At 39.3% G+C, this 13,245-nt stretch overlaps 2 protein-coding genes across 2 annotated transcripts; both read left to right on the top strand.

The window, feature by feature from the left end:
* Positions 1-807: 807 nt before the first annotated feature.
* Positions 808-3,706, top strand: plaat1 (phospholipase A and acyltransferase 1). The gene is made up of 5 exons (XM_086089571.1): positions 808-1,006; positions 1,982-2,031; positions 2,882-3,014; positions 3,120-3,388; positions 3,476-3,706. The coding sequence occupies exons 2-5, from the start codon at positions 2,005-2,007 to the stop codon at positions 3,575-3,577; spliced, it is 531 nt and encodes a 176-aa protein (XP_085945697.1). The 5' UTR covers positions 808-1,006; positions 1,982-2,004; the 3' UTR covers positions 3,578-3,706.
* Positions 3,707-4,530: 824 nt separating this feature from the next.
* Positions 4,531-12,717, top strand: ftsj3 (FtsJ RNA 2'-O-methyltransferase 3). Its single transcript, XM_086090196.1, has 21 exons — positions 4,531-4,711; positions 4,841-4,946; positions 5,172-5,218; positions 5,289-5,368; positions 5,631-5,730; positions 6,089-6,283; positions 6,364-6,479; positions 7,668-7,772; positions 7,860-7,960; positions 8,074-8,160; positions 8,235-8,375; positions 8,908-9,043; positions 9,285-9,496; positions 9,602-9,722; positions 9,824-9,905; positions 10,801-10,945; positions 11,125-11,222; positions 11,337-11,439; positions 11,762-11,945; positions 12,018-12,112; positions 12,192-12,717. Exons 1-21 carry the CDS (start codon positions 4,645-4,647, stop codon positions 12,451-12,453), a joined length of 2,583 nt encoding a protein of 860 aa, XP_085946322.1. The 5' UTR covers positions 4,531-4,644; the 3' UTR covers positions 12,454-12,717.
* Positions 12,718-13,245: the final 528 nt, after the last annotated feature.

Here is a 13,245-nt window from a genome sequence, read left to right as displayed (position 1 = left end):
TTCTGTTTAATAATTACACTTAATTTATAAATGTATTAGTGGATGCATACAAATACTATAAAACTACACCCCAAAGTACCTAAAACCTCAGTATGCCATGACATGTCAATTTTAATCAACAAATTAGCAATTTAGGGGCACTCCCCCCCCCCCTTTTCTTTTCTTTTTTTTCAGCGGTACTGGGAGGGAAACAATAGTCCCGCACACTTCCTAACTAGATGTATGACAAAAATCCTATATGCATATTTCTGTATTTTTGTTCATTTAACCAATGTACAGAACAGCAGATATATCTCTCTTACTCTTAAGACAAATCTAGATTTTCTTCCACCAGGCTCCTCTTTTTTTTTTGTACAGAAAACAATGTGAAAATGATTCTGCGAGTGTTTTCTGTTTCTTAGTGGGAATTAAAGTCACTAGCTTTTTTTAATAAATGGTCGCTTAGGGGCTTACAAAGGTCCTAAATTGGCAACACTGATTTCTCTTGGTAGCTATGTTATTCATGCAAGTATATTATTGAAGCCCCTTAAAAAAAATATATATATATATATATATATATATATATATATATATATATATATATATATATATATATATATATATATATAAAGTAAATTACAATGAGCACTAAACTTGAATTAGTCAATACAATCAGGTAATTGGTGAGTGCTACTTTCCATTTTGCGTTTAATGAGGTGGTAAATGTCACTGCAAGTGGATGGAACAATGCATAGGAGAGGAGAGGAAACGCCTCTTTGTGCCCATGCGTGTTTGTGAGTGTGCGGGTCCTTAGTGTACAACTGTCAGAGACATTGAACACATCCACAGCGACCTCCAGCTTCTGGTTCGGCTTTGTGACTTTGACTAAACTTCGAACTTGACATCACAGAAACTTGGAATTCATCTCTTTCTGTTTTCTCTTTCTGCTTGTTTACATTTTATGGTCATTCGTGGACTTATTATGGAGAGTTAAAATGGTGAGAAAGAAAAAGCTGCTTGTGTTTGAGTAAGTATTGCTCCTGTTGTGTTATTCTATGCCACTGTGCTACCTTTGACAGCAGGGTTTCCCAAATGTTTACGGCTCAAAAGATTACAATTTAAAAATGATAATAACAAATTAATGACATGGAAAACCACAGGAATTAATTTATTTCTACAAACATGATTCAGAAAGTACTTTGGCAAGAAAATGTGTGCCTGATAGACAACTCAGTAAGAACTAACACATATTGGGCCAATGTTTGGGAAACTCCATAGTTGTGATCTTTTTTTATTTATTTTTTATATTTTTACATCTGTAAGTGTTTTTCATGTAACATAAAATGGACTCAAAGTATTTTTCTGTCGGCTTCCCCATTGTGTCGGTGTTATTGTGGCAGCGAAAGGTGTGTGTATTGTGTGTGTCTGTTTGTGTGTGTGTGAGAGCTGTGGTATTGTGTGGTGCGTATGTACGAGTGACCTATGTGCAACCCCCATCTAGCATTCTCTGTCCACTATTTCTTCGAAGCCAACTCTTATTTGCCTTTGTACCATGCAAACGTCTTGGGTCACTACTAGCTTTGTTTCTTAATTACATTTTTTTACAGTACTAATCAAATATGTTAAGGTCATGTATTTGCTTTTATTTCATTGTTTGAGTCATGGTATCAATGGTCACCCTCCACCTTGTACAACCTATACTTATTCAAAAGGTATGTTTGATGCAAACACAACACTGCTCATAACTACAAGAAACCCATACCTACAGTATATTTGAACAGGGGTGTGTAGACTTTTACATCCACTATATGTTAGGACAGTAGTAAACAAAGAAAGTCACGATTGCTAAAACCCCAAATCTAACGGTGGACTTTTTCAAAGTACTTCTTAATAGAATAACAACCTTGCAACATAATATTTTTTCTGTGGACTCAAGTGGATTTTTTGAGCATCAGATGACATTCAATTGATGATTTTTTTGTCCCCCTCCCTTCCTCACTAGAACTTGTGGAAGCATGTTGTGGGATGGATAGACAACAACAAAGCTCTAGTGTAAGTTGCAATTTATGTGAAATGTCTGAACGTGATGTGAATCATCTCAATAACTCACTAATTAGTAGTTTTTGTAATATTTTTGTTTCATATTTAGTGTTCTAATTCATTGAGATGCTGAATTTGAGGCTATCTTTATATCGGTAATTATCTAAATTGTTTGAGGTTATATTTATATCTATAATGATCAAAATTTGATCGATTTTTTTTTAAAGCAGACACTAGCAAATAGTCGAGTGTTAAAATGACTCCCACAGAGTCACTTTCAACACTTTTTCAGGTTTATCTACCTCCACACTCAACATAGTTGAATTAACACTTTCTAAATAGTTAACAATTTTACATTGTGCCAGAGTTACTTAGCAACACTATGGGAGTGCTGAGATATATTAAACAACCGGGTTATTGTTAGTTTCATTCTCATTTTAAATTTTGTAATTAATTAATTAATTTTTTTCTCATTAAATTATTAGCTTTTGTGTTATCAAATAACATATAAATAAAAATTCAAAGTAAAGGTAATTATATTATAATTTATGACAGCCACATTTACATGGAGGAAATTCTCAGGAACTCATTTGACACACTACCACTTTCATTCACGGTCCCCTGTTACTATAACAGCACTAACTTACTTTGATCAACTCTCTGCAGAGTTGGTTTAACACTAAATAAATAAACTCTGTCAAATAACTCCAACGCTGTCCTCCATTTAAATCAAACAGTATTAAAAATACTGTACATTTATATCTCCAAATAATGCTGTTGTAAATCTATGAGTTTTTTTGTTTTTTTTAACAAAAATAAATTGTGAAATGAAAATACACAATGGTCAAAATTGTATGTGTAGATGGCCTCCAATGACCCTGCTGATCCCTCTGGCGACCCCCAGCCTGGGGACCTCATTGAGATCTTCAGACCAGCCTATCAGCATTGGGCGCTCTACCTGGGAGATGGTTATATCATCAACTTGACTCCTGTTGGTCAGTGCCAATCGGTCACTACATACACTGAGCACACAAAATTTGGACCATCGGCACAAAAAATCAGTGCAAGAACTGTATGAAAAACTCTCTGCTTGTCTTCAGACGAGAGCCAGGCCGCCGCCATGTCCAGCGTGAAGTCCGTCTTCAGCCGGAAGGCGGTGGTGCGCATGCAGCTGCTCAAGGAGGTGGTGGGAAGTGACTCGTACCGTGTCAACAATAAGTACGACCACAACCACACGCCCCTGCCCGTCTGTGAGATCATCCAACGAGCGCAAGTCCTGATTGGCCAGGAGGTGTCCTACGACTTACTGGGGAGTAACTGTGAGCACTTTGTCACCTTGCTGCGTTACGGGGAGGGAGTGTCTGAACAGGTGATTTATTTATAGGCCATCTTGTGTCATGCTTGTCCTTAAAGGGTTTTTCTCGACTCCCTCTGCTTTCTTTTTTTGTGTTGACAGGCTACAAGGGCCATTGGGGCCATCAGTTTGGTCACGGCAGCAGCGAGCGCCTTCTCTGTCCTGGGACTGATTAACACTAGATCCAGAAACAGACCCTTCTGACAGCTCCTGTGCGTCTGCTGCGGTTTAAGATATTTGCTACGGAACTTCAGCAGCCGTTATAGGTTGCTGGTAAAAGGAATCATGAATAAAAAGAATCATATCACAGGGATGCTTGTGAGATCTTTTAAACCGGAGTGTGGGTTCATTTTATATCACACCTTTTAAAGTGGCTTTTGGCAAAAGGAACCGGTGAGTTATGTTTTGAATTCTGCTGGAGATATAGTTGCTGGATAGATGCTAGTTTTTCTGACTGCTGTTGAGATGCCCTCGAGCAAGCCACATAATGAGTATAATATATTGAGATTAAAAAAAAGTCCATCCATCTACAGTAGTTCTATATGTCACGTGGTGGGGTGAACCTGGAGTGGTCACAGGGCACATAGAGACAAACAAACATTCACACCATCACATCTATGGGAGGAATCTGTACTTGGCTTGAGCATTTATTTTTCTGATAACTTTTTACTTTTAGCCCCTACAATTTAAAACAGATATATGTATTTAAGTAGACTTGTTACAAGCGATCATTAACCACGACAACACAACCAAATCAGAGATGCAAGATATTCTCATGATTCATGATGGCCCTATTAAAGAGAATTGTGGTGAATGCTTTCTGTCTTGTGCCTGCCCCCCCCCCCCCAAAAAAAACACAGGCTTCTGGTGTTTACAAAAGAATAAGAAAATTCTCAGTAAAATTCATTATTACTACTTTTACAGGCGTCTTCTTTACACAAATATCTGTACTTCTACTTAAGTACAAAATATGAGTACTTTTGCCATTTGCCACCTCTGTTTATTCCCGTAAAAGGAAAAAAAGAGCGAAGTTGGAGTTATTATGTACTGAAAGTATTGACGCAGTGAGTAGGCGCAGCCAGTGAGTGATGCTATTGTGCCTCAATGCGGGTAATCAACAGCAGACGAAGAAGACGAAGTACGTGACGTAAAATGTATGCGCATCATCTCTCACACGTGTTGTTTTCATTTTATGATAGTGATTTTTTCTTCCGTGGAAGTGTAAGTCTAATTGTGTTGAATTCAAACGTAAAGCTGCTACCAACACAACTATGGGGAAGAAACTCAAAGTTGGAAAGACAAGGAAAGATAAATTCTACCATTTAGCCAAAGAAACAGGTAGCGAAACGATCTTACAGAAATTTTCCGTTCATTTATTTTTAGGTGTAGCACTGTAGCCATGCTAGCTAGCGACCATGATTGCAGCTTGTCGTATTACCTAATCCCTAATTGTTGTGTCATTTTCAGGTTATCGGTCTCGTTCGTCATTCAAACTCATCCAACTTAACCGTAAATATCAGTTTCTACAGAAAGCCAGAGCGTTGGTTGACCTGTGCGCTGCTCCTGGAGGATGGTTAGTCACCTGTCCGCATATGAATTCAAATCATCTTTCTTAAATGTGATTCAAGATTTAAGATGTTTGTCATCTGCACGGTAACACTGACTAAATACAAATTATTAAAAAAAAAAAAAGGATAAATACGCCAGTAAATAGTAACCAATACATATGTATATTTTTTAAATGACGATGTGATGACATTTTTGACTTATTTTGCCCGAATTACGGTTGTCATTACAGGTTGCAAGTGTCGTCCAAATTTATGCCCGTTTCAAGCCTTGTTATTGGTGAGCGCACTTCTATGAAATTTGACTCAGTAGATTAAAAATATATTAAGTGAACATTTGCCCTTTATAGGTGTTGACCTGGTACCCATCAGGCCCATCCCTGGTGTAGTGACCCTTCAAGAAGACATCACCACTGAGAAATGCAGACAGGTAAATCCTGCGTGAATGGTGTAACGGTGACTGCTGGATGATATGGCCTTAAATAATGCTTCCAAGCAATCCATGTCAGTTTTTGATGACAGAAACCTCTTAAAAAAATTGTTAAAAAACATCTTGAACAATCAACTCAAATTCATCAGCAAAATGCACCCCCCCCCCCCACCACCACCACCACACACACACACACACACACACACACACTTTACAATAATTTGATCTTCTATTAGTTGATGATTTTATGTTCTACATACAGGCCCTCAGAAAGGAGCTGCAGACCTGGAAGGTTGACGTTGTGCTAAATGATGGCGCGCCTAATGTAGGCGCCAACTGGCAGCATGATGCTTTCTCGCAGGGTATGTGACACTTGGCTAAATCAGCAGTGTTGGGCAAATTATTTTATAAAAGTTATCGGTTATGGTTACCAGTTACTTTCACAAAAAGTAATTGAATTAGTAACTGAACTCCTTCATAAATTTAATTACCAGAAATATATTGCATTATTTTTTTGAAAACCTTCAACTACTGTACTGTATATACAATAATTCAGTTCCATAGAGTAAAACAGTATCATATTTATTGGACCTCAAGCTACGACTGGTAGGGTTACTGTATCTAATTACCGAAAGTTAGTCCCTAGTCATTTTTCACTTGTGTAAATTATGTTGACCGTCAACCAACCTCACAAATGCTATTTATTTCTTTTACTACTAGCCCACCTGACCCTCATGGCCTTGAAGCTGGCCTCTGAGTTCTTGGCAAAAGGTGGCACTTTTGTCACCAAGGTGTTCCGCTCCAAAGACTACCAACCACTGCTCTGGATCTTCCAGCAGTTCTTCAAGAAGGTTCAAGCCACCAAGCCCCAAGCATCTAGGAATGAGTCCGCTGAGATATTTGTTGTTTGCCAGGGTCAGTAGCAGATTTGGGTGCAACTGAATAATGTCTTCATTTGTAAGGGTAAGCTAATTATTGTGTTAATTTATTAACAGGTTTCTTAGCACCAGACAAAATTGACGCAAAGTTCTTCGATCCCAAATATGCGTTTAAAGAGGTGGAGGTGCAGGTCAAAACTGTGAAAGAACTGGTTCCGGAAAAGAAGCCAAAGGTACAGTATGTGTGGGACGATTCAGGGCAACAAGAATTAGTGCATGTCTATTAGGGATGCACCGAAATGAATTTTTTTGGGCCGAAATCGAAAATGAGAAATGCTTGGCCAAAAATCGAAACGCCGTAAAAAAACATGCCAATTTTTTATTATCATTGCATTTATTATAATTAATTAAAATTAAAATATTTAGGCCTATTTAGCGCGGGCATTTTAACAAAGCATTTGAAACCACAGACATCAGAGACATGTTGGCGAATGGTACATTAAACACCAAACGAGGGGTGAGCAACTGAGCATTTTCTGGCGGTGCAATTGCACTTTATAGTCAATATACAGAAGTTCGCAGCAGCCGGCACGGATGTGTGCCGTGCGGTGCGGATGACGCATTTGCAATCTGCTTTGGGAACGGCTGCAAAGTCACATACAGCGTACTGTACAGATTCACCCGGAGATAGTGGTAAGTGTTTACTACTGTTGATAGCAATAGTGCTAACATTAGCTAAAGTATTTAGCACGGGCACCAGAATGCAAGTGGAAGTGCTGCAGGAGAAAGAGTGGCTCACCTGTAGTGCAGTACTCTGCAGCGTTATCTTTTTTTTACATAGTTTACCAAGCGACTCTTCTTCCCCGTGTGCACAATGAAGCTGCCGGGACTCACAAACGCCAGCGAGCAGCAAGGCGGACACTCACTCCCGTGTTTGGTGTTTAATTCAAACAAACACTTGCTTGCAGCGTTTAATAAAATATTTTTTCTTGCGTCATCACAACATCCTCTTTCTGCTTGAATTTTTTTCCCGCTGATTGGCGAAAATGCACGTTTGCCATTTTTGGCCCAAATTTTTCGGTGGTCGAATATTCGGTGCATCGCTAATGTCTATACAGAATGGGTTTTAAGTGTAATGTGCATCATTTCTACTGTACATTTTGTGAATTCAGCTTACTTCACAACAAGCAGGATTTTGCTAGGTAGTGAACAATTCTTCAACAAAAAAAAGAGGTCTCAAGCTGTTATTGCTGCTCCTAGTCGAAGTTTGCTGTCAAGCTCTTTGATTGATGTTTAGACATGTTATTTAAAACAACCACATTGTTAGAAGTATGTTTAGCCTAATGCTAACAAACTTCGGTCCATAGATCTAATGCTTGTAGAGGTCTTCTACTGACCCAGATGATCTTCTTTTGCCGCAGGCGGAGGGATACACTGATGGCGACCTGACACTTTTCCACAGTTGCACTGTTACGGCCTTCATCAAAGCTGAAAACCCCGTGGACTTCTTGGGCAATGCCAGTGAGGTGAGGATTGATCTTTAGCATCGACTGCAAATTAACGTTAAGCATTCTTTGTAAGATTGTCGTATTTCACTCTGTTGTTTCTTCCAGATCAAGTTTGACAACCCAGACCTGGAGGCTCACAGCTCCACCACTGATGAGATCAAGGAGTGTTGTCGTGACATTAAAGTTTTGGGCCGCAAAGAACTCCGGTAAAACCGCTGTCTCCTGATGCCGTTTACAACAACCTTAAAGGTTACTACTCGCAGAGTATTGACATTTTACGTGTGATTTGACATTTGTTCTGTCTGTTCTTCGAACCCAGCATGTTGCTGAACTGGAGGACCAAGCTGAGGAGATGCATGGCTAAGAAATTGAAGGAGGCGGCCAAGAAGCTTGACCAGGAGATCAGGTACAAGCTGACGGAATGAAGCATCGTCTCTGCCAAAGTGCGTTAAATGCCAATCCTCTCTCTTCCCTCTGTAGTCTAAGCTCTGATGAAGAAGGGGACGATTCGGACGGTGAGTCAAAGAAAAAGAAAGAGGAAAAGGAGGAGTGTGATGAAGAAGAAGAAATGGAGAAGAAACTGGCTGAGCTGAAAGCAGGCGAGGTGGCAGATCTCAAAAGGTACGACGCTACTGGTTAAATGCTCTCATCCTAAGATGTCGAGTGAGCCCCTGCTATTTGCGCGGAATGGGGATGGAGTCATGCCGCCAATAATGAAAATCTGGGAATAATTTACAGCTAAAAGGAGTTTGTAAATACCGATAGATGCAAAAAGATGAAGATGATATTTCGGAAAATAAAATATTGAATGTTAATATGCAACGTATGTTTTCCTTACCTTGTTAAATCACATTTATTTCATAAGCTTGCATCAAAATGAAATTAATCAGTACCCAGAATGTAGTTTTCAGTTTCAAAAAGGTTGGTGACTGACTAAGCTATTATGCTATTCGCTGGTGATAGGGACCAAGCTTGAACGCAAATTTCTACAAATGCTTCTCGGAAACTAATTTAGTATTGATAGTTTAGTTTTAGCCCAAATCGCAAATTTCCACAAATAAGTAGGGGAAGACTGTAATGACAACATATTTCCCCCCATGGTGGAAGCATTGAATTGTGTTTTGTTGTAAAATGTGTGTGTTTGTGCTCTCAGGAAGAAGAGGAAGCTGCTGAAAGAGCGCAGAAAGCAGAGGGAGAGGGTGGAGCTCAAGATGGATTTGCCGGGTGTCTCCATTGCTGACAACGACGACGTCTGCTTGTTCTCTCTCAACGTTATCAAGAAGAAAGAGGTGAGGTCACCACCACTTGTGATATTTTGCATCACCCGACTTGACATCAAAACTTTTGGCACCAAGTGTAGACCATAACTGAGCATTATCTTTTGTAAATCAAAATTATTTGATGGCGCTCTTGCAATGGATATCATATTTTACAAGTACTACAAATGTTGCAGCTGGTCGGTGTAAACTAACAAGAGTGTGATTCATTTGAGGTGTATTTTTGCAATTCTTCTTTCCTCCCACCTATCAGGTGCTGGCTGATCTTTCCAAGGGGGACATGCGTGCAGCAGACGCCCTAGTGGAGGGCGAAGATGACCTCCACCTGTCTGATGGTGGTGGTGATGATGATGATGATGATGATGAAGACCAAGCCGATAACATGTCCCTGGCCTCTGACTTGGATAAGGACGAGCTGGAGGAGGTGGAACACAGACAGAAGGAGCTGGAGAAGAAAAATAAAAAGTGAGCTTCAGCAATGAATTGTCCAAATTCTGCCTGGGGTACATTAGGATGCGCAAATAAATGAAGATAAAAATGCGACCTAATGCATAGTCTGCTTATCTTCAGAGTGACATTCACTGAGGAAAAGAAGGCGGATGATGACGAAGAGGAGGATGGTGGCTTATTGGTGGAACTTGAAGGAAAAGATGAGAAGAGAGAGCGTGAAACTGACTTGTGGTTCAGCAAGGTTTCTCCATGCTTTTCTCCCACAACACAATCCTTGAAATGACCTTTTCTTTCCAACCTGTAGATGAGATATTTTTTTATGTGAAATGTTTGGTTTTATAGGGCATATTTTCTGAGATTGAGCTGGAAGGAGATGCGGAGAGTGAACTCAGACAGACACAGTTGCTCCAAAACCAGCTACCAGGTAAACCTCGACGAGCTTGTTTTAAGAAAGAAAAAAGTGCTGTTGAAATTAAATGCTTGATGTTTGTTCAGCATTTGAAATGTTTGGAAAGTGCTTATGTTTTGGATAAAGTGCTTTCAATTGTAACTAGCATATTCTATATCCAAACATGGATGATTTTCTGAGTTTTTATTATCGTTAATTTTATTGATATGAATTAATAGAGCTATTAAATTATTTTCCTGCTGCAATCAAAAAAATATATTTTTTGTCCTTGTTGATTCAGATTTTACACTACGTCAACAAAACACTATTTTGTACTGAGGTAGACACATGCAGACTATGTACATTTTGTAACGCTGGTAACAGTGAATCAATTTCAAGTCCTAAAATTATATTTTTCCAAACTTAAGGTGTTTGATTAAAAATGTTATGCATGTCTTAAATCTGCTCAGTAAGAGGTCTTAAAAATTCCACGGAAGCAAATAAACAATGCCGGTGTTTTTTGTGACCTGGGGGAAAAAAACACCCCCCCAAATTTTTTTTTTGCGGGGTCGGTCGGGTGTTTGAAAAATTACACACATTGTGGCAAAATGTAGTAAATTTCAAATATTATGGTCATATTTAATGAATGAAACCTCTTCAGTTTGAGCAAAGTGATCTTTACAGTTGGCTTTCTTAATTCTGACAATAACTTGAAATTTGTTATGAACTTGGTTATAATTTTAGTTAGGTTCATGAATGAAACATTGAAGAAGAAGAAAACCCATAACATTTTGTAATTATGTAAAATGAAAATGTATCAAAAGTGCTCAATAATGTTTTAATCAGAACCTTTTTTTTGAAAAAAAAAATTTACTCAGAGTTTCTGACATTTGACTATAATCTGGTGTTGGAATAAATGTTTTTATTTTAGTTTTTGTAGGAAAAGGCAAAAAGAGGAAAGCCAAAGAAGTAGAGAAAAACGAGGAGGCTGCTCCACCTGTAAAGGAAGAGGCGGAGCCTTCAAAGGAAGCCGTGAAAGACAGTGAGGACGACTCAGATGACAGCGATGATGAAAAGTAATTAAATTTATTTCAACTTTATTTAAGCCGGGCTAGGGTTTCAAAGACGTGGAAGTTTTTCCCGGGGAAATCATCAAAAGGTTTTCAGTAAATTTCACCAGGAAGTAAAAATTGGAAACGAGTGCTGGAGGAGAGTATAATAAACAAACCAATAACAAGTCTGCTGCTTCTTCTAGATTCATTACCAAGTTGAAGCAGGCCAATGGTGGCACTGGGACAAGTCTGGGTGATGATGACAATGACGACTTTCAGGTCGTTCCGGTGGAACGCATCAGTGAGTATTTAAAAAAAAATATATGTAAACAAAAAAACATGTGCGAACCAATCAGATTGTGATCAATCAGTTTGCTGTTGGAAGTAGACGTATCATTGTGTTCTGCCCGCTAAGGTAAGAAAGCCCGCATCCTGGATGCTGAAGGCCTCGCCATTGGCTGCCAGATCGCCACATCTAAGAAGAAAGCCAGAGACTTTGTGGACAACTCCTTCCATAAGTGCGTGTGGAGCTGTAGTCCCAAACACACATACACATTTGATCTCATATACTGGTACTTAAAAATGACAAAATAGGGACCAAGCATTATATATAGCATCCTGCCTAATACTTAATGCATTTAAGTAAATTAAATGTAGCAAGCATATAATAAATGCCCCTTGTCTTTTTAACTAAAGACACAAATTTACAACTGATGACAAAGACATGACTGTAATCAAAGAACCACAAAACTTTTACTCTGACAATCAGCAGCATAATAGAAACGGAGCCAGGAGCCAAACATTTGGGAAAGGAGAGCAAAAAACGTCATTCTTTTGCAGGTTTGCATCATCTGACGAGCCTTGGGAAGTACCCGAGTGGTTCCTGAGCGACGAGGTCAAACACAGGAAGAAGCAAGTGCCGGTCACCAAGGAAATGGTGGAGGAGTATAAACAGAAGTGGAAGGAGATCAATGCCCGGCCAATTAAGAAAGTCGCTGAAGCTAAGGCCAGGAAGAAGAGGAGGGTAGGTATTTTACATATTTTTGGGTTCTAGCTTGTGGGGGAATTTTTTTTATATTTGTTGGTTTCTCACTAGATGCTGAAAAAGATGGAGCAGGCTAAAAAGAAAGCAGAGGCAGTTGTAAACACAGTGGACATTTCTGAGAGGGAAAAGATGGCTCAGCTAAAGAGGTTGGACTTCTCACCACAAAGCCAAAATGCAAAATGCTCATTTGACTAATGGTCTTCTCATTGTTATCAATTCTATCAGTATCTACAGGAAGGCCGGCGTGGGAAAAGAAAAGCGAGAAGTGACCTATGTCGTTGCTAAAAAAGGAGCCGGGAAGAAAGTGAGGCGGCCTGCTGGCGTCAAAGGCGTCTTCAGAGTGGTGGACGGTCGTATGAAGAAAGACGCGCGTGGGATGGAAAGGAAAGAACAAAAAGCAAAGGGCGGCAAAGGAAAAGGAAAAGGGAGGCAGGCAAAAGGTGGCAAAAGGGGAGCAAAGACTGGTAAAGGGCGAAAAGGAACCTGATTGAGAAATGGGTCCATAAACAGTTTGTTTTCAATTTAATTGAAAGAGCCTTAGTCAAATGCAACCATTTTCTTCTGGAGAACTTGAGTGCTTTTGATGTACTACAAATTTATATTATGTTTGTCTTTCTGAGAACAAAAAAAAAAGTGGTTTGTCTGAACTCTTAATTGCATAAAGTTGGAAAGGTCTGTCGTTGAGAAATGTAGTCATTCATTTTTGTAAATAAGATACACACATTTTTGCAATAAATTTGTTCTCATGTGATTTTGGGGTGCTGACCTTTGTGTGACATTTGATGAGCGTTTGATGCCACGTAGTACGTGGAACTTGTGACAGTTTGAAGTTACAAACGGCCAAATGAGCTACAGAGGGTCCTCGGTTCAAAATCCATTAAATCTAGTGACCTGTGGTTTAAATCGTGGGAGGTTTCCCTTATTTATAGTGACAACAAGAAAACAAAAGCAAGTAAAATGAAAAATAATACCCGTCTAAAACAGTCACAAGTAGTTAAAAATGCAGAAAGCTGCAATTTAAAATGTAGGTAAGACAATTTAATAGATTATTGCAGAGAACTACAGTGACAGAGGTTAGCTTTATCATGTCATGGTTCTGACAACATCAGACTTATTGGTACAGTGAAGCGCCACACTGCCATTTTCGCCGCAGAGACAGAAAACAACGCGATAAAGTCACGGAGAAATCAAGGTATTTAAGTTAAGCGCTCTTAGCTGGTGGCAACGTAAGATGGCCGCCGGCGGCTTCACTTCGCCGCGGTGAGGGGCGGTGCCCTGG

The sequence above is a fragment of the Leptonotus elevatus genome, chromosome 11, assembly GCF_054856555.1.
Source record: "Leptonotus elevatus isolate MCC_2025b chromosome 11, RoL_Lele_1.0, whole genome shotgun sequence".
NCBI classification, from domain to species: domain Eukaryota; kingdom Metazoa; phylum Chordata; class Actinopteri; order Syngnathiformes; family Syngnathidae; genus Leptonotus; species Leptonotus elevatus.
The sequence above is the reverse complement of the archived record's forward strand: the minus strand, read 5'-3'. Positions and strand labels throughout refer to the sequence as shown.

Bases quoted from the DNA above. Each gene is read 5' to 3' on its own strand.
- plaat1 (XM_086089571.1), top strand. From the start codon at position 2,005: ATGGATAGACAACAACAAAGCTCTAGT. The intron at 3,015-3,119 runs GTCAGTGCCAAT...GCTTGTCTTCAG, and splicing joins CATCAACTTGACTCCTGTTG to ACGAGAGCCAGGCCGCCGCC. The intron at 3,389-3,475 runs GTGATTTATTTA...TTGTGTTGACAG, and splicing joins GGGAGGGAGTGTCTGAACAG to GCTACAAGGGCCATTGGGGC.
- ftsj3 (XM_086090196.1), top strand. From the start codon at position 4,645: ATGGGGAAGAAACTCAAAGTTGGAAAGACAAGGAAAGATAAATTCTAC. The intron at 6,284-6,363 runs GTCAGTAGCAGA...ATTTATTAACAG, and splicing joins GATATTTGTTGTTTGCCAGG to GTTTCTTAGCACCAGACAAA. The intron at 7,773-7,859 runs GTGAGGATTGAT...TGTTTCTTCCAG, and splicing joins TCTTGGGCAATGCCAGTGAG to ATCAAGTTTGACAACCCAGA.